Source organism: Anas acuta, chromosome 1 (genome assembly GCF_963932015.1).
Source record: "Anas acuta chromosome 1, bAnaAcu1.1, whole genome shotgun sequence".
NCBI lineage: Eukaryota > Metazoa > Chordata > Aves > Anseriformes > Anatidae > Anas > Anas acuta.
This window is the reverse complement of record NC_088979.1, coordinates 18,788,408-18,808,917: the sequence shown is the minus strand read 5'-3', so window position 1 is coordinate 18,808,917 and position 20,510 is coordinate 18,788,408. Positions and strand designations below refer to the sequence as shown.

Below are 20,510 nucleotides of genomic sequence, written 5' to 3'. Positions count from 1 at the left end.
AAGCTTACACCAAATTCTTTCAGAAAGCACTGATATATTACACAGTAATAAACATCTAAAATTACCACCTCATATAATCACATACATGATAATTACTAGAGCTTGTAACACATGATTACAAACACATACACACACAAACATATATATGATATTAATCTTGGTCACAAAACTTGAACAGCATCAGCTATATACTATTTTTTATTTAGAATTTAGGTTAGATATAGGTCCCCTGAAATACAAAAATATCTGATAACAATTCTATACGTAGAAAACACAAGTTTATATTGTTTGTTTTAACATAGCCAATGGATTAAAATTCTCACGCCTACTTTTCCAGTTCTCTAAGTGAACACGAAAGGACTGAGATTTTATTTAAAAAGATAAAAAATACATCCTATGTAAAAATATGCAAGAAAGCATAGGATTTGATTTCAACCTGCATTTGTTTTGTGAAATATGAAGAAAACAGCTGTCTAAGTTTAGGAATTACTCAATTATGTGAAGACTGAGGACAGAAGACAAAGAAATATTTTACAAAAAAAAAAAATCAAACTTTGAAATGAAGAAGTTCATGGACAAAAGTAAACAAAAAGTAAATGTAATACATGTAAACTATCAAAGAAACTTTAATATTAGGGCAGCTTTTTTTCAATGACTATATAATAGCATTTGTAACTGCAGACTAAACTGTTAAGAAAATCTGTTTTCTTTACAGTAAATATTTATATTAATTACACAAACTTAGAATATTACAGTGGGCCCAGTTCTGTTGCCTCTTGTAACACAGATGTGGCAACTTCAATTTAGCTGCCAACATTAGCAAATCAAGTTTCCTTCTTCCTTTACATGAAACCTATAAGCGACTGTTTATATATCAAAATGAATGCATCACACCATATGTGGCATGCCAAAACAAACCAGAAGAAAACAAGTGTTAATTGACTGTCATCCATACTGGTTTTAGTTACTTCACATGAAATACACAAAGGTCCTAATGATGTGTAAAGTGACAAAGTATATAGAGCTAGTTGTAGTTAATGGATTTAGTCAACTACATTCAACCCCAAAACTATTAACTGCTAAAGATCATGGTATTTTCCTAACAATATAAAACTTTCAGAAGAAATAAAGCAATTTCAACCAAAGAAAGCATTTCAAAAATTTGACTGTATAGTTTGTGTTATCTGATACGTGAGACTTCAGCTATGACAATTTCAATCTTTTACATTTATGTGTGACTTTCTGCAAAAAGGGAATGGTCTGAAGCATTTACTGATATGACACTGTATCTGAGATAACCTACTCCTAAGCATAAACTTGCTTCTTTGAGTAAAAGCCATGCATTTCTTACAATGGAATCTTTAAGTGAATGTGAGAGCTATATAGTTGAAAATCACTTTCTGAAAAGCCATTTCCCATCATATCTGATATGTTTACCTTTGCTATTACTGCGCTAAATGGCACTTTTGACTGTAAAGACTATAATGGAAGAAATCTATTTTTCATTTATAATGAAAAGTTCATATGACTCTGCACTCTATTCACTTACTGGTAACCATGCTGCAGGTCTCTTAAACCATTTCAGCAATTAGGAGCCTTTTAGGATGAAAACCAATAGCAAAACTCCTTTTATCCTTGCAGAGTTGAAGTGCTCTCTTTTTATCATCAGCTAAATGAAATTTCTAAATCATTTTGTAACTTTTTAATCCCACCAATAATGTTTACTTAGATTCAACAATCATAAAACAGATTGCCCAAATTATTCTTTATAACATGATACCATTGTACCTAAATTACTTGCTTACAGAAGTTAGAAAACAGCTTGCCTGACTGAAGCAGGGTATGCCAGAGACATTAAGGAGCTGCATAACTAACTTACAGGCTTTTATTTTAAAATTAATTTTCAAAGTTTTTATTTGAAATTAAGAAAGCATATTAAAAATCCAATACACAAACCCTTTCAATAATAAAATAGTCTAGATATACTGTGGGAATCTCCAGCCTACGTTTATTTTATTTTTTTTTGTTCAGACTATTTTAAAACAGTATTAATTATGATAAGCACATTAAACCCATTAGACTTACAGCAGAAATCCATTTCATTTTTCTGGAAACTTAATAAAACCTTCAGCCTGAAACTAAATATTTCAAGAAGCTTCCATTCCTGTTCTTCAGCCAAAGGTGTGTTGAGCAGGTGGTGAGTTAGTAAGTATATGAACAAAAGACAGACTGGATGAATGTAACTGGCAGCTGCAGTTAGAAAAAAAAAGACTCCGTGCAATTACCATTCTGTAGTCCCACTGCAGGTTATAGGTCTTCTACCACACAATCTAGGCAAAAAGTGCACCTTCCCCATTTACTCCAAACCTCCAATGCCCTTCCCTATCTCTGCACTGAAGTACTCCACAGTAACATCATCAACAAACTCTGTATCTCCTTTTATCTCTGAGGAGCAATTTTTATACCCTATATTGGATACTAACTGGAGACTGAATAAAATACCATCAAAACAGTGAATTCTTGAGATCATATTACTCTCTACCTACCTGCACATCTCTCACTCTCCAAAAATGATCAAAAAAGCTGAAGCCAAAATTTTCCAAACTCTCATAGTGCTTTTTATATATAATAAAAGCTATCTGTTAGACATGCTGTATAATAAAAGGATATCTTTCCTGCTATATCTACAGGGAAGGAAAAGAGGACAGGGTGGACAGGAGCAGCTCAGGAATCCCAAAAAGCTTAAATACAGAGAAAGGAAGGTGGGCTTAAGTTAAGCATGTAGCCCTGTGTGCATTCTTCCAAGCTATGGGAAGGTGAAGGCCCTTAGATGACAGAAGTATTCAGCCTCTGCTATAATTTTGCTGTATACCTTCTCTCTATATTTCTTGCCACTTGTACATGCTACATTCCTTCTTATTTATTCAACATTCCTACCATTGACTGTACTGAACAGTGCATGTTAGAAGGAAATTGAGCAAATCCTTTCAGATTTCTTGCTGTTCAGTATACTGACTACATTTCCATCAACAATAATGCAAGATTGGACACACCCAGTGAAGGTAACAAAAGGTAGGTGTCTTAATTTTGAAATGAACGCCATTCACTGTAACTTCTATGGCAGAAATTTCATTTACATGAAACTCATCTCTTGGCAATGTGTTTTTATAAAGTTATTCTACTGAGCAGCTTCAATAAAATTATCGGTCTTGCACAGGTCATTCTTATCCTTGCTGAAAAACATGCAGTGGCTACGCAAGATGTCTTTGACAATACAATATTTAAAACAATATATTAAAAAAATAATAATGTTAAAAGTTGCTATACCTGCTTAAAATCCTTTTGCCTCAAATAAGTAGTGGCTTTATTTATTTCCAGGTCATTGGCTAGCTCTACGTAGTGGGAAGCTTTCACTACTTCAACACACCTGCAAGAGAAAGGTATCTGATAAACAAAATCCATCTGTGCAAATGCCACTTTGTTACATACTTTTTCTGCCAATTCACTTTCCAAATGTCCTTAGCTATTCCTTCTTTACAAAGGCAAACAGCACTTTGATTAAAAATATTTATGAACACATTTTGTTCCCATAACCAACCTCAGTAACTCTGTTCTCATTATATTTAGGCCACTGACTGAAAAAAAATATGTTATTTTCCATCACCGAGTGAACTTTGCAATACTGATGTCAAATACTGACCCAAACAGATGCTGGATAAATTACTCAGTGCTTGGTTTTGGATTCCATTCTTTGAAATGGAATCTTGGTTCTGTTCAGTTTTTAGATTTTTTTTTAATGTCAGAATTATTACAGCAAAGTAGCACAGAGCTCAGGACGCACATTTGACCTGCACTAACACATGTTCTGTGAAAATACTCACATATTTTGTGTATGTTATCTTTAATTAATATATCTGTGAGTATTTTCACAGAAATATTGAGGAAAATAGGGACAATATGCAAAATAAAAACATAGAAATAACTCCTAAAGTAACACTCAGCCTTTATATAAAGCCTTACTTATACTCACTTCACACTATTGTTTTTGGGGGAAACTCCTTCTTTGGACAGGTTCTCTCAGTTCATTTTTCAGACCTGATCTCCTGTTGCATATATTACCAAACCCATAAACCAGCTTTGTGAACAGATGATACTGTGTTCCTGAGCTACGTAATAATAAAGTCATAATCATAAACTTTTTTCTGCTCATGCCCCACTTCCTTTTGGCTTAGGGTCTTCTGCAAAGTGAGGGGAAAACAGAATGAAGGCCCCAGAACAGTTTTCAACTGTTCCTGTTACTTCTAACCATAAAATACAAAGAGATCTATCCATCTGTTCCTTATGATGACAGAATAGTCCCAAGATAATGTCACACTTTAAGAACTCTCAGTAAGAAGTTATGACATAGAAAGAATATTTGTCCCCACTTTCATTTTCTTTACAAAAATAATCTGATTAAAAGCACATTTAATATTCAGAATACTCATGGCAAACTGTAGTACTTAAAATGCTCGTTAAACTAACATTTACAACTTCTTGTTTGACTTGAATACTTCAGCCTAGGAGAGTAAAGAGTAAATCTGTCCTGATATATGCAAAACAATCCCACACGTCTCACCATTTAGTTGTTTAATTAACAGATAAGAAAGAGAACGTTTTACTTCATTAAAAGTATTTTGTGGATAGCACCAAGGAAACTGAGTATCTGACAAACTGTGAAATAAGGGAAACTTACTTGGTTTTCATGAAGAAAAACCAAGATATGGAACAAACAAATCAGATTTACTCAGCATCTGCTAAGAAGTTATAAAGCAACAAAATTATTTTCACAAGACATATTGTTCTGATAAATCAGAATGGGAAAAGCAGGGAAATGATTGGATTATACAGGGAAATGATTGGATTATACTGATTATTAAATCATCAAACACCACCTTGTGGGCTGTGGCAGACTAAACATGTCCTCAACATGAGAGATTATTTCATACTCCTATAAATTGCTTCATTAATAAATTACAATCACAGGACCATCAAATTTTGGAAATATACATAATTGGCAAAAAAAAAAAAAAAAAAAAAAAAAAGTAAAGGCAGGAAAGTTCCTTTTTTGTATCAAACTTCCCTACCCTATTTTTTCAAACATTAAGAAAATCTAACATTGAACATATCTGTTAGTAATGCTGTGGTTGCAGATTCATTTGTGTACATTACCTTCCAATCAGGTTATAAAAATACTTAAAATATCAAAATAGGTCCTTATAATAGAAAATTTTAAAAGTTAACAATATAGCTCAACAAGTTATACTAATAATTTTTATGCTGTCATTATAGAAATTGTCTTTTTAATAGAGTATTCTGTAAACCGTAAATTGAAAAATAAACTGGATATAAAATCCAGAACACTAAGCTGTATCACCAGCCCATCACTGTATGTGCTTGTATATATGTTAAAGAAACAGTAGATTAAGTTTACATTTCGAATCACAGAATGCTTTAGGTTGGAAGAGACCTCATAGATCATCCAATTCCAACCCCTCTGTGACACGCAGGGACCCCTTTATTTATAAACATTAAGTTTACAAATTAAACACAACTAAACGTTTCTAGTAAGATTTAGATTTCAATGTTTTGTATAATGACTTTGTGGAATAGCGAGAACTTCTTCAGCACCCCAAGCCTTCATTATGCTATCTGCTACCTTACCATAAGGAATTGTGATTGTCTTCAGTACAGCGTTTGAAGGTCAAGACTTATTTTAATAAGTTCTTGAATTGTAAAATTTAATTTTCAAATGTAATTGAATTTTACAAAGCTCCCTTTACCCTTTGTGCTAATACACAACAGTACAAAAGGTATAATTAACAGTTGAGTTTCAGTAATGCAATGAAATTCCTTTTTTTCTCTCTCTTTTTTTTTTTTTTTTTTTTTTTTTTTTTCCTTTTCCCCTCCAGTGGATTACGGACACAAACTGAAAACAGCCTGCACCCTGTGTTTGAGATGTGCAACAAATTGTATTTTCCAGACTCTAAGTCTGTGAACCTGGTCTAACAACCAGCACCAGAGACTGTCATACAGTTTAGACAAAATGAAGGCCTGCTTAACTCTTACCAGTCATAGCCAGCAGCAAAAGATGTTTCAATAACTGGTGCAATCAGTTTAGCAGCTGTCATGATGTATTCCTCTGCCTTGGATTTCCTAAGAAAAAAGAAAAAACACAAAAAACAACACAAACATGTCACTATTTTAAAACCATGTATGCAAAAAATAACCATGTTCTTGAACATGAACTATGTTCTTGCCTTTTCCTGCACTCAAGGGACAATCTAAGAACTCCATCTAACCAGTCCCCTGCTAATGCCACTGCCCTTTATCTTCACAATGGTCTCAGTTTTTCTTGTCTTCCTTTCACTGCATACTGTAGTTGTATTTTAAAAGCAAAACAACATAAAAGCTGCAAATTTAAGCCATGTAAACCATAACACGTGAGATAGATGTTTTATTTCCCCTTCTGCATTAAACCCCTATTTTTTTATTATTTTTTTTTACAGCTGTAGGACACTAAACTCAGTGATCCAATTGGTTCTTCCAAACAAGTTCTTTCTTAAAAATTATGAGGACACTTTTATATCGATAGCTGTGGACACACAACAAGACTGTTAATACTTTCAGGAACTAAAATCCATGGCATTAGAGGCAAGAAAGAACAGACTTCACTATTACCTTTCTCGTTCCATTTGTCTTAAACTGTCATTTTTAATGGCTTCAATCAGTAGATTGGTATGTGGATCATCCTGGATGGGGACAAAACAACTGTAAGCAATTATGCATGTATGTATATATGCATTTTACTCATTTTATAGGCAATTCGACTGTAAACATAAACAGATTACATAGCCTACAATGTCAGTTATTTACTTTTCACATTTCGAAAACCTGACTTCAATTTAAAGTAGTTTTAAATCTAAGTACAAAATCTGAAGTTTGACATTACAACTACTTTCATCTTGTTTCAGAGTTCAGCCATGTGGTCATGAGGAAGTCCAGATTCCAACAAATTCTAAGCTAAATTAAACATCTATAAACTTCACTAAAGTCTTCTTTCTATAAAATACGCTACCACATTACAAGTTTTATTATCATTCATTTGAGATTACTTGCATTAATTGACTCATTGCTTTACTCCTTTTATTTTAGCTTATAAATCATTTACTATAATGATAGGTAACTAAAGGAAGGAGGCAAAGCAATGAATGGTGCGGTATGGATATTATGTAAACCCTGTCTTCTGAAAAAAAAAAAAAAAAAGATTTGAATATTCTCAATGTATTTTACATTTCTGAGCAGTACTGTCACACTTAATTCATTCTGCTAAAAATGTTATTTTAGATATGTAAATACTCATCAATTTACATATTCACTATCATCAAAGCATTCAATATCTCTTCCCCCTTCTCCTGAATTACCATATGAAAACATAGCTAATTTTGTTCAAACTTACATTTGTTGAAATGTATTTGTCATCATCATCCACTTCCAAGGGAACTGCAATCAGTTTTTGGAACGCTTTTTTCATTTGTTCTCTGTCCCCAGTAGCAAAATAACATAGGATCAAGTTGAATCCTGCCTTCAGATTTGGGGACATGCTCATTATATGTTCAAAGGAAGAAATTGCATCAATGTATCGGCCAGTTTCAATAAATGCAACTCCAATATTTTGCATTATATTAATCCTAAATAAAGAAATCAGAATTAGATTACATTTTAAACTATGACATTGTACTTAAAACTTGCGTTTCAGAACCCTAGTAGCATAAACTCACCTCATCTCTTTGTAGACACTAGGAACCTGGTCTAGAGCCATACGGTAGAATTTGATAGCTTTGGAATAGTTCTGTTGTTTTAAATATATATTTCCCATATTGACCTTCAGTATACCTATCATAACAAGTGAATGAGTTACAGTCATTTAAAGCATAGTTAGAGCATTTTTTAAAATTTTTTCAAAGGGAGAGCAGAATAACTTTTCAATAAATTTGTCTTTATTATAGGGTACCAGAATTCCTTTAAAGAAACCCTGCAAGGAACAGCCTCCTGGTAACTTTCACCCAGAAGGAGTTAAAGTAATAGTGAAGCCTAAAAAAGACCTATCAACCTAAGATGTATATCTGATTTTGATTGTGAATAGAGGAATGAGGTAGTATTTTTTATAGTGCTTTCCAAGAAGGCAGCTGTAAATAAGTATCTGGGAGAAAAAGAGAGTGGAGTCTGTAGGAGTCTCAAAGATGTGCAAAACACTGAAGGAAGATTTTAGAAGGGCAAGCTGAGTCAAAAGAGAAAAAAATAGAGCAGACAACGTAGCGTGTTCCATGAGAAAATCATGTATTTGACTTTATGCTTAGCTTAGAAAAGATTTCATGAGCACAACCACACTAAATTAGAGCAGGTCAGACAGTGTGTATCTGCCATTCACCCTGGCAGATAGAGATCTCTGTGAGTCAACACCAGGCAGATGAAGTCCTGATTTAGAATGCTTGGCTACCAATTTTAATTCATTTTGGAATGTAACCTACCTCCATTGCTGAACATCTTATTCTTCACTATAACTTGGTAAGTATTCAGTGCTTCAGCATACATTTCATTAGCAGCATACTGACTAGCCAGATTTAAAAGAACCTATCAAAAAATGGAATTATAGGTACAAGAAAATAAAGTTATTCTCTCAACAGTAATAAATCTGAGTTCAAAGCAGACAGTTTCAGATTAATTTTACCTACAAAGTATTGATTTCACTCCCATCTTTGATGCTTCTTTGTTTTTGTACATTGACAGAGTTCCAAATCTCTTCATAATTCTTTTATATTTATATATATATTTATATTATATATTAATATATATTTATATATTACATTAATGTATTTATATTCTTTTATATTCTTCTAAGTATTTTATATTTTTTTACTTAATTACCAACAAAAATCATGTTACGTAAAGACAATGTTATAATTCAAGGTTATTAGAAGCATTTAAGACAATACTCAGAAACTCTGTAATTTATGACTAACAGTGTGTGCAAAACCGTCCTACTATCAGTGGTCCCTCAGTTTACAGAGAGAGAATTTTCTGAACTGTTGTTTCAAAGCAGAAGTTCTGTTGGTGTCTGGTAAGATACTTAAACATTTTTCTCCCCAGCTTTACTCTGAACTTCACTGTAAAATTAATGACTGAGTCTGCCTAACTTGATGTATTCACTGTTTACCATTTTCTCTACCGCATATCTGGAGTATAACCTTACATTTCTCCTGAATATTTTTATTTATGTTGTAACCTTTAAAAAATAATAATAATTTGAAAACCAGAAAGTAAATCTAGATACCTGCTTTAAGTCAGGATATTAATATATCCTTTTTCACATAATATATTCCCTGACTTTTTATGGTTCAAGATAAAGGCAGTGTCTGTCTGATCTCTCCTGTTTTCTTCATTATATTTTGTAGACTTTTTATTTTTGAAGTATGGGGTTTACATTTGTTATATTTTGATATTTTAATATGCATGTCTTTTATGTGAGTAGGTAGCTGTTCATGGGTGCAATTCTTCAATTAATGTTGACTATGTGGTTCCCGTGGTACTCAAGAGGGAATAGACTTGCAAGGGAATAGATATGCAACCCAACATTAAGTTTTTAACTTTAAGAAATCATTCATTTTATAAACTTTTTTTTTCTTTTTAACTTTATACTGTATCTGATCTGAACATGCAGGGAAGTGGTGCAGTCCCCGTCCCCTCACCCCTGGAGGTATATAAGAGATGTGTGGACGTGGTACTAAGGGACATGGTTTAGTGATGGGACTCGGTAGGTCAGGTTTATGGTTTATGGTTGGACTTGATGACCTTGAAGGTCTTTTCAACCCTAAATGATTCTATGATCAGAATAAACTCACTTAGCAAACACTGAAACGTCATTAGTAGGTTAGCTGCCAACATGCTTCAGTCATTGAAGATTTCTAAGCACTTACTGAGTAAGTGAGATCTATGTTGATGTTATTTGGAGTAGAAGTTTGTACACGTTGTCTCACCAATGCTCTTTCCTTTCTTCCAGCTTCTTTTGCTTTTTCCAGAGCCTTAAATAAATGACCAAAATTTAGTGATGCCTTGAATCTTACTAATCCAAGACCACAAAAATACATTCAAAACAAGTATGAAAATAATATACTTGTGTACGTTTTCTTCAGATGCACAGACCACACACAGTGCTTGAAAAGCGACTGGTGTGTTAGGATGGACACAGGCTCTGCAGAAGTGACAGGCAGAACAGGCAAGGGAGGGTAGTGGTGCTGCATGTAGTGGAGGGGTTGGACAGCATGGAGCTTGCAGCTGGCAGTGGCACAGCTGAGAGCCTCTGGGTAAGGATTAAGGGACAAGCAAATAAAGAAGATGTCATGGGAGTCTACTACAGACCACCCAGCCAGGATGATGACACTGACAAATTAGTCTTGAAGGAACTAAGAGAGAACCTCTAGATCAGCTGCCTTGTGCTTTTGTGTGACTTCAACTTGCCAGGTGTTAACTGGGAATATCACACAGCTGATACATCAGGTCCAGGAGATACCTAAAACACCTTCATGGTAACCTTAGTACAGGAGCTAAGGGAGCTAACTAGGATCCTAGATTTGTTGCTTGTAATCAGAGGGTCTTGTGAGTGAAGTGCTGACTGATGGCCATCTCAGCCATGGTGACCATGAACTAGCTGAGTTTAAAATCTCTAGTGATAGGAGGAAAACTGTCACCAGAACTTCAACCCTGGATATGGGGAGAACAGGCTTCAGGCTGCTTAGGGAACTAGTTAGTAAGGTCTCCCAGTACCACAGTAGTTTAAGAGCTAAAGTTGTCCAAACCAAAGGATATGGGAAAAAAAAGAAGTCTTGTCTTAAGAAGTAACAGGTGGAAGTTATTTTGATACACAGGAACCCAACCAGGGCTGATGTGCTTTATTGCCACTGTCCTGTGAAGGGTACTAGTGTTTGCAGTTCGGGGTGTGCTTAGCTTGGAAGGTCCCCTTGTCTGAAAAACTGAAAAGAAGATGCTTGCTGCTCACCTTGCTGCTAATTCGTTATGGCCCAACAAAAGCAATATAGTAAGAATCTTCCATATGCTATAGCACTAAACAATCCCTGACAGCAAAGGCTACCATGGAGTAGGCTTAAATGCAATTGACCCTGGTGCTAAGGATCAGTCCTGGATGAAAATGACATTATCCAAAAGGCCTGACTAATATCAAGAAAATAGAAAGCCACTCATAAAAGATCTGTACACATCTGGGGATCAATTGTTGCAAAGATGCCATTTACATGCCTGATTTGGAAGAAAGTTCTGCCATTTCCATAGAGTCCATACGTTGAACAGGACTTATCTGTGCCAGTTATGATTAATAGATTAGACCCAGTTGAAGAGGCCAGTGGAGATATGGGGGAGGGAGTCTTTATAACACTGAAATCCTAACAAATAAATACACAACAATAGAAGTCCTATCTTTACTGGGGGGCAACAGAAGCTATCACTGTATCCGAAGAGTCATAAAATTAGAATTAAGATAATCTTAATAATTTGAAGCATTTGAACCCCAAGTGAATTTGAAACATCTAGTTATGCAAATTGTACTTCAAATAATACCAAAAGAGAAATTAAATCCAGAAAAAATACCAATTTCAAGTCTCCACAGCTGTTGGCAATGCAACTTTCTTCAACCAGTTCATTCACTTTTTTTTCTAACTGCTTAATCTTCTCTTCTGAACTAAAAACAAAACAAAACAATAAAAGGATTGATTACCACCAGTAATGTAATGGCAAACGTTAAGTTTTTATTCAGGATACTCTCAATAAAACAACACAGTGATATATCAGGTCACAACTAACCAGTTTTCCCATCAAAGAAAATATAATGTGAAACTATGCCCAGAGAGAATCCTCCAAAGGTATCACATTCATACACACAAAGACCTTAGAGAACATAAATCCTCTTATGAGAACAAGACAGACATGCAAATTTGTTGAGGTGAAACGACAGAACAAGCAGATGAACTAGTGAAATTTCCAAACAATTTCCACAACCTTGTTCAGTCTGAAGAGTATTTGTGTGGCAACAGCTACATCCAGGCTGCTAGGCTCCAGTCAGACCCAGAAATCTCTGAAATCAGACTGTCCCTAAAGTTAGTGCAATTAGTCCGTGGAGTCAGCTAATCATGTATATAATTGTTTGTGGCACCACACAAAGTTAAGAGTTTGGCCGCTCAATGATTTTTAATTGCCTGGATGTTTCTAAGCTCTACTATCAGTTGTTTTTTGTTGCTGTTAATACTTTGAAATTATTTAGAACAAACCTGTCTGGATTTTTCATTTCCAAAGGTGGAGCAGGACCTCTTGCTTGGCCAAGCGGATCAAATAAAGAACCTGCAAAATTAACACAGTACTGAAATTTGTAAAATAACATCTTCATCTGGCAGACAGTGATTTCTACAAACCGTACCTCTCATAGCTGCCTTAGTGTAACCTGCAGCAAGCACTGCTGTCATGGGTCGAGAAACCCCATCCTTAAAAACAAAGAAATATTAAATGAGCATTCCTAAAAAAAGCAGATTGTGGACAGTATGTGAATCAGTTACATATTACAAAGCCTTTAAATACAACAAACAATTGTTACCACCTCATAAATTGAATATTTTAAAACTGTTTTTATTGACCTGTGTATTTCTCAAATACTATACATCATAACTGTCCACAAAGAAGAGGAACAAACACTACGTGGAAACTATAACTGATACAAATGTGCACTGGAAATCGTACATGTATTCACAATACTGAATTTCAAACATTTTTATTTTTAGAAAAATATTAAGAATTGTTGGTCTTGAGATCTGTAATGTGCTCTAGCTTACTGTCACACTGTTTCAGAAATCATTTTTTTTTTTCTTTTTGTTACTAATTTTATATGATTTTTAGACTTTGCTGGTAATCAGAATGTTTGATTTGATTTATGCTTATTTGGTTTATGCATCAAATTTTTGGCTTGCCCTTGAACCTGCTCCACCTTCATTACATTGCCTTATTTTCTAGACTTTTGTTTGGATGTGGCCACCATTTCTATGTGGAACCTACTTGGCTTGCTCAGGTACTGTGGGGCTGTTTGGATTGGTGAGGCCCCCGCACTGCTGTCCATGTGATTTCTTCCTGGGCCCCTGGTTTGGCTTGGCTTGCCCTCCCTTAGGGAGCAGCCCCATTCCTAATGCTCTCTGATAATTCCTCTTTCCCACCTGGGCTGATACAAAGTGGATGCACATTGATATATATTTAATGCTAAGTCAATGGTGGTGTGGAAAGTCGTTGATGCGTTGAAGTAAATTCTTTCTAGAGCACAAATACACGAGAAAAGTGTAAAAAAAACTGATTCTTTTTTTCTTTCTATTTTAAAGGAAAGTTATTCATTGCATGTCAGGAAGCATTAAAAACACTTACAGTGATATTGCCTCCAATCATGTGCTCAGGTAACTTGCTCAACAAAAACACATTTGCTGATAGCAGTACTATTTTAAAAAAGTACAAATTTAAGATAACCTTTTGTATTCTTATTTCAATTAACTCTTAAATATTTGTATCAAACCCAAACATGTAGCAGATATAACTGCGGTGACACAATATAAAATATAAAAAATACTAAAAATTTTTACCTGTATAGCTCCTGTCGTTGGTCTTCCCATAGATGAAGTTAAAGTTGCCTTTGACTACAAAAACAAGGAACTTGTTTGAAACTAGCATTCGCAAGGCATTAGAAGCCTTTAAAGGCTATACATAATCTTTCTACAATTTAGTTGTAAGAGGTTATTAAGCTCAGAAGTTCTTAGCAAATGTCCCATTTACATTATTTGTGTGTAACATACTTGTGCCTGGCAGACTTGAAGATGTGGAGCACTTCAGTTAGCACAAATTTATAATACTGTTTTTATGTATTGGGATATTTCTGCCAGGCCTTTAAAAGATGTAATTTCCATGGAAATTTCTATGGCAGCAGTATTTTCTACCATTAAATTGTTGAAATTAATTTCAATTATTAAACATTATGCATTTAAAAATCCATTACAAGTAATTTACACAAAATTCTGCAGTAAGGTTCTGAGTACAGCTGGTACAAGATTACAAACTGTAATCTGTCTATTTTATTATGTTTTGGACAGCCTCCAAACACCATTTTCACTGCAGAGTTTTTCTGCACTTAACTACAAATTTTGGGGAGAGATTTTAACATACTTTCATGCAGATTTATTTTACAGTAAACACACATGCTTTGAAAGTGCCAGTGGCTGTCTTTTCCATTAGCTGACATACCACATATTGTCCCTCAGTATTACTGTTACAAGTGAAAAGGAGTAAATGCGTGAAACATTAGTAAATATTAAAGGTTGCTACACATGCAATACAAGTAGACAAAAATAAAAGATCTTCAGGCCATAAGAAAATATTCCTGATTTCTACCCCTAAGTTTTACTGTTTTACCTACTATCCATCACATACCATGATTGTTTTTTTTCTCCTGCTTAAGGCTGTATTTACATTAATAAGGATTGTGGAGCAGGAGAAGCAAATTTGCAGAGTGAAACAGGTAGTACTATGGACTGGACAGTGCTTTGGGAGTTTCCACCTCCAGGGTGGTCCTGTGGACTGATCCATTACTGATTGGAGCACATGTGATCTACTTTTAGAGTGCATCACTTGATTTAGCTTAATTCAAAAGAGCATAGTTTGCACACTCCAAGACCTGTCTGTGCAGTTATAAAATAAAATAAAGTTAGTAAAATAAAGTTAGTAAATGTGTATGACCAGAGGGGAAAACTTAGACAAAAAGATCTTAAGTTTTGCAAGGAATTAAATGATAAATTTAATTTTTGGCATTTTTTTTTGGTAAATATCTCACTTTCATTATATACACAAAAGAAGAAAAACCTACCCCAAATGCAGTACCTAAAGGTCTCGAAGCTGATGTACTGGGAATTTTGGCTGTCACCTACAAGGGAGAAAGAAAGCAATGAACAACTGTGTGTTAATTAGTATTTTATTATACATAGTGAACTTGTACAAATTATGCTACAATTGTTACACAATTTGTAGAAACAAATTATTCTGGCAAATAAGTAATGCCAATTGGACAGTTTCAGCTCTTCTTTAGTCATAAAATATATACCTCAAAAGTGCAGGTACCAAACCTGTATTTAGTTTTGAAAACTGATAGGGGTTATGTCACAGCTAAATGTAACTAGGAATTGATGTAACTTACATGAATATGGAGGGAAAAAAAAATCAGAACAACACACGGTTTTCTAGATTACACTTTCTAGTATGTATCTCAACCTTAGGATAATGCCAGGGCCAGTAGTTGTTTGCATAGAATATTAAAGTCCTTTCATAGTATTTAGTTTTGTTCTTTAATAACCCTTTATTTCATTTCATCAAACATCAATACATGTTTCCAACCAAAATTCCTTGTTTGCTGTCTTCCAGCTTAACTCCAGAACTTAACGGAATTAATACTCTGCTAATTTTTTAGTTTTCTATAGATATTTAAACCATGTCTTCATATTAGTAGTAGACAAAAAAGATAAGAGACAAACTTTTCTTAGGTATTGGAGCTAAAATTAGAGCTAGGGCTCTAGAGAACTTCTGCACTATTAGTGTAGAAGTACCTGGAGTACTGCATTTGCCTTTGGGGCCCCAACACAAGACATGGACCTGTTAAATCAGGTCTGGAGGAGGGCCATGAGAAGGGCAACGGCTGGAGCACCGCTCCTGTGAGGACAGGCTGAGGGAGTTGGGGTTGTTCAGCCTGGAGAGGAGAAGGCTCCAGGAAGACCTTACAGAGGCCTTACAGTACCTAAAGGGGGCTACAGGAAAGCTGGGGAGGAACTCTTTGCCAGGGGTGCAGTGATAGGACAAGGGGAATGGCTTTAAACTAGACGAGGGTAGGTTTAGATCAGATATTAGGAGGAAATTCTTCCCTCAGAGGGTGGTGAGGCCCTGGCACAGGCTGCCCAGAGAAGCTGTGGATGCCCCATCCCTGGAGGTGCTCAAGGCCAGGCTGGATGGGGCTTTGGACAACCTGGTCTGGTGGGAGGTGTCCCTGCCCATGGCAGGGGTTTAGAACTGGGTGATCTTTAAGTTCCCTTCCAACCCACGCCATTCTGTGATTCTATGATATATTTTAATATGTACTTACAGGGGGTCTTCTCCCATGACTTGTTCTTACTGCCTGTTGAAAACCTGTATCATTTTCTAAATCCTAGAAAGAATAGTAGAATTTATTTAAACCTCAACATTCAAAGCAACAATCCCAGACCATTTTGACTACTGAAAGCAGACACGTAAAAAATGATTCTTCTTCCAAAAACACTTAATACTGAATGGTAAGTTTTACTGACAATAAGTATGATTTTAGTTGTTCTATCTTTTTTGGTATTTTAGATTAAGAAATTTTGATTATTTCCTGAAAAATGTAACCCAGAGGATGCAGAACTTAAGTGATGAAATATAACTTTTTTTTTTTTTTTCTGTCAAAAGCTTGCTCTTAGTTGTTTTTCTGAATTTTAACTGACATGAATGTCTGTCATGCCCATGCATTAAGATATCTCATATCATTGAGGTTATGCTGAAACTCCCATGGACTTCACTGTAGGGATTTCATGCAGAATGCCAGGGAAGTCTGGCAACACTAGCTCTGCTTTAGGCAGGGTTGTGGGGTTTGGACCAAAATACACCCTTGTTCCCTCCAATTCCACTACACCATCAGTTTCCAGAAAGTGGTCTGCAGCATTACGTTGTCATTCCAGATGCTCTACTGGTTGTACAGAGAGCTGCAGGGTGGGAAACTCTACTCATTTCTCATCTCCCTCAGCTGCAGCACAGTAAGACCAACAACTGGTAAGCTACCTCTTTTATCAGGAAACTTGCTGCTGCGCACCCCTCTGAATGTGAATATAGACTTCAGATAATTAGAATTCAATAAATTATATTTAATTCATAACATAAATATAATTATTAATTTATTAGAATTTAATAAATTCTAATTTTCTGAAGTCTATATTCATTACAGTGTATTAGACTTGCTACGAAAGTGTTTTGTTGGAGAAGGTAACTATCAGAAATGTTATTCCAAAAGATCCTGGTGAAACTTCATATTTCTTGCTAAATACAGAACATTTCATGTCAAAGCAGTAGTGTCCTTGCACATTCCTGTACCCAAGTTTGTACTTAAAAATGAATCCTATGTAAAGGAAAGATGGGAAAGAGCAAGCATTTTTACCTCTATGTCAAAAATGGGATTATAATCATTGTAGCCAGAATAAAGATCATCTTCATCTTCCTCAGGAGCCAGGTGCACGTTTTGCATCATTTTTTCTGTGTAATACTAAACATGCCAAATATTGCATATAAGACACATATAAATCTTAAATATAATGGTGACTCCACCACCTCCCTGGGCAACCCGTCCCAGTGCCTGACTGCTCTTTCTGAGCAGAAATGTCTCCTCATTGCCAACCTGAACCTCCCCTGGTGCAACTTGAGGCCATTCCCTCTGGTCCTATCACTGGTTACCTGTGAGCAGAGGCCGACCCCCAGCTCCCCACAGCTTCCTGTCAGGCAGTTGCAGAGAGCAATGAGGTCTCCCCTGAGCCTCCTCTTCCCCAGACCAAATCCCCCCCAGCTCCCTCAGCCGCTCCTCACAGGCCTTGTGCTCCAGGCCCTTCACCAGCTCCGTAGCCCTGCTCTGGACACGCTCCAGCACCTCGATGTCCTTCTTGTGCTGAGGGGCCCAAAGCTGAACACAGCACTCGAGGTGCAGCCTCACCAGAGCTGAGTACAGGGGGACGATCACCTCCCTGCTCCTGCTGGCCACACTATTCCCGACACAGGCCAGGATTACCCACCTCCTGCTGCGGGCAGCCCGGTCCCGCTCCCGGTCCCTAGGCCCCAGGCCCTGCCCGCGTTGGCCTGGTGACGGTTGCAGCGGTTGCAGCCGCGCCCCGTTGCTAGGGGCCCAGAGCGGGGCGCATGCGCACAGCCGCCGCCGAAGCCTTTGCCCGCTCCTGGGCGTCTCTGCCCGGTAAGGGCAGGTGCCCGCCGCAAATGGCGACGCGGGAGGAGGGCGGGGCTGGAGGGGGTCGGCAGGGTGCGTGCTGCGTCCTGAGGGTTAAAAACCGACACTTTCTGTAAATTGCACGGCAATAAAATTCTGTCCTTCAAGGTGCATAACTGGTCATCTTTTAGATTGGAAATTACTGCTTTGAACTCATTTGGACATACTTTTAAAGCGGTTTAGCGTCGATCCCTGAGCTATAGCTAAACGTGAAATTTCACTTTTTTTTGCTTCTTTTTGGACTTATTCTTACCTGCAACTGCTTGCATATACACTTAATTTCCCGAGTTAGGTTGTGCATCGTTCCAAGATGGGAATACGTGCTAAAGAATAAAAAGATGTGTCATACAATGGACATACAAGCAAGTTTTGTTTTCCCCTGTGCTTTCCTCAGCCTCCAGAAGAGGAACACAAAATTCTTGTGAGGGATGGCAGGCTGAACAGACTGCCTGCCTTAGTCCATGGGATAATGATAACATAAATGGAAGTAAGATTTATTACCTGATGGACATTGCTTTGCCGTGTCCAGAAATAAAAATCTAATGAGTGACATCTAATTTGCCCACAACAAATCATTGCACTCTATTAATCAAAATGATCCAGGGTTCAACGGGAAACAGAATAGACAAGCGACCTCTGAACCTGCCTACACTATTTTGAGAGAGAAAATGTTCTCTGAGGCCAGTTGTAAGCTGCTCCTGCTGCCTGACACTGAAAGCTATAGATGGCACATAAGAAAGCTATAAAGCCACTACACAGCATGTGGTCAGCCAGGATACTCTTTTTATGGTCAAGGTTTATGAGCATTACACAATGTCTGTGCTTTCTGCTGCTCACCTTCTTTCAGCCTCAAAGTCCTTTCAGAAGAGATAAGGCACAGAGGATACAAGTGAAAGGTCTTTCTATTCCAGCTCCCAACAAGGGAAACAAAGATAACATAAAGAAGCATTAACACATTATCGCTTTGTGTATTAACTCGTTCACGTTCCATGCATGAACCACTTTCACGCAGAAACTTTAGACTTGAGACCTTTGGACATTAGAGTCTTTATACTTGGCATTTCTGAAATACAAGTATTTTCCAGAGTAACAGACTCCAGGTGGAAAAAAAAAAATCCAGGTGAATCACTCGCTACAAATTATGAACTTTGGGATAAAAAATACATATATACTTCTATTCCCCCTTTTCTGCCTGTGACTCCTCACGTAAAAGTAAGCCTATGTGTTTTTTTTTGTTTTTTGTTTTTTTTTTTGTTGTTTTTTGTTTTTTGTTTTTTTTTTACTTATTTCTATTTTCTGACTGTTCCCAGACACACTCAGACTGAGCAGCAGGTACATGCTGTAACAGAAGCCCTAGCTCTGCTGCCCAGCTTGTCCATCTCAGGGACCTGTGCATACCAGTGCTCAATGCATTGCGGTGTTTTCAGCCCAATTCTTCAGGGCACCGGAAAAAAGAAACTCCATGCTAAGGGAGTCAGGACGCTTGTAAATAAAACAGTGTCAGGATACAACTGGGATCTGTGTTCATGTCAAACTTCCTTACCGTCCAAAACCAGCTGTTGGAAGATGTTCCTGGCCTCTATTCCCAGATCATACAATGAATTGTATGGGAGAACGCTAATTAAGTAACACTGTAATGGGCTATGTTAACAGCTGAGTCAGTTGACTCCAGCATCTGGTCCAGCGCTGTGCATTGCCCACCTTAACAGTGTGCTCTGGGGCCAAGAGCTCATGAGCACTCCCTGGCGCAGCTCCTTAGCTCCCTCAATCCATACACTTCTTATGAACTCACAACTTGAGGGTCTTAACAGGCTTTATTTCTGTTTCTAGAAGCTGTAGCTTTTTTCTTTTTTTTTTTTTTTTTTTTTTATTTTTTGTGAAGTATAAGTAAACTTTAATGTATAAAGATTTAACACAAAACCTCAGTCTCGGGATCCACCGTGACAACACTAGGCCTTACTCATGGAATGTGATTGTCACACACATTCTTCCAAGGTTGCACAATGGAGTGAAACCCAAGTGGCACATCTGCCTTTACTGTTTTGGGTTAAGTCCTGAGGGTGACCTGGATTGTGAAGCTGTCCCCCAAAAATGTTACAAGCAGCCCAAGCAACGTTGTATGCTTTGAACTCCTAACCATTTTAAGATGTCAGCACTATCACTAAATTAAGTTGTCCAACTCTTTTTCCCCCTTCTGATTCTCATTCCTGTCCCGGATCTGTACTCTGACTTGCATTGTGTTAGCTATGTGTGCAGTTAAAGCAAACTGCTGATCTAATTTTGTTGTTTAGTTGACGTAAAGACATCGTGTTCCTGGTCTCATTCATAGAGTGAA

General features: G+C 36.7%; 1 protein-coding gene across 5 annotated transcripts in view; it reads right to left on the bottom strand.

The window, feature by feature from the left end:
* IFT88 (intraflagellar transport 88) overlaps window positions 1-18,124 on the bottom strand; it is a 45,817-nt gene extending 27,693 nt beyond the window's left edge. Inside the window, exons 1-15 of one of the 5 annotated variants that reach the window (XM_068671229.1) lie at window positions 17,967-18,124; window positions 17,342-17,446; window positions 16,259-16,321; window positions 14,996-15,052; window positions 13,722-13,775; window positions 12,524-12,587; window positions 12,378-12,447; window positions 11,701-11,791; window positions 10,017-10,121; window positions 8,571-8,673; window positions 7,821-7,935; window positions 7,499-7,730; window positions 6,721-6,791; window positions 6,109-6,195; window positions 3,328-3,427 (exon numbers count right to left, since the gene is read on the bottom strand). In XM_068671229.1, the coding sequence (XP_068527330.1) occupies window positions 3,328-3,427; window positions 6,109-6,195; window positions 6,721-6,791; window positions 7,499-7,730; window positions 7,821-7,935; window positions 8,571-8,673; window positions 10,017-10,121; window positions 11,701-11,791; window positions 12,378-12,447; window positions 12,524-12,587; window positions 13,722-13,775; window positions 14,996-15,052; window positions 16,259-16,321; window positions 17,342-17,431 (1,302 nt within the window). In that variant the 5' untranslated portion in view covers window positions 17,432-17,446; window positions 17,967-18,124. Of the gene's footprint in view, window positions 1-3,327; window positions 3,428-6,108; window positions 6,196-6,720; window positions 6,792-7,498; window positions 7,731-7,820; window positions 7,936-8,570; window positions 8,674-10,016; window positions 10,122-11,700; window positions 11,792-12,377; window positions 12,448-12,523; window positions 12,588-13,721; window positions 13,776-14,995; window positions 15,053-16,254; window positions 16,322-17,341; window positions 17,447-17,763; window positions 17,784-17,887 lie in introns of those variants that run through there. The other 4 variants (XM_068671236.1, XM_068671246.1, XM_068671262.1 and 1 more) reach the window with 4 other exon arrangements.
* Between the last annotated feature and the right edge of the window lie 2,386 nt (window positions 18,125-20,510).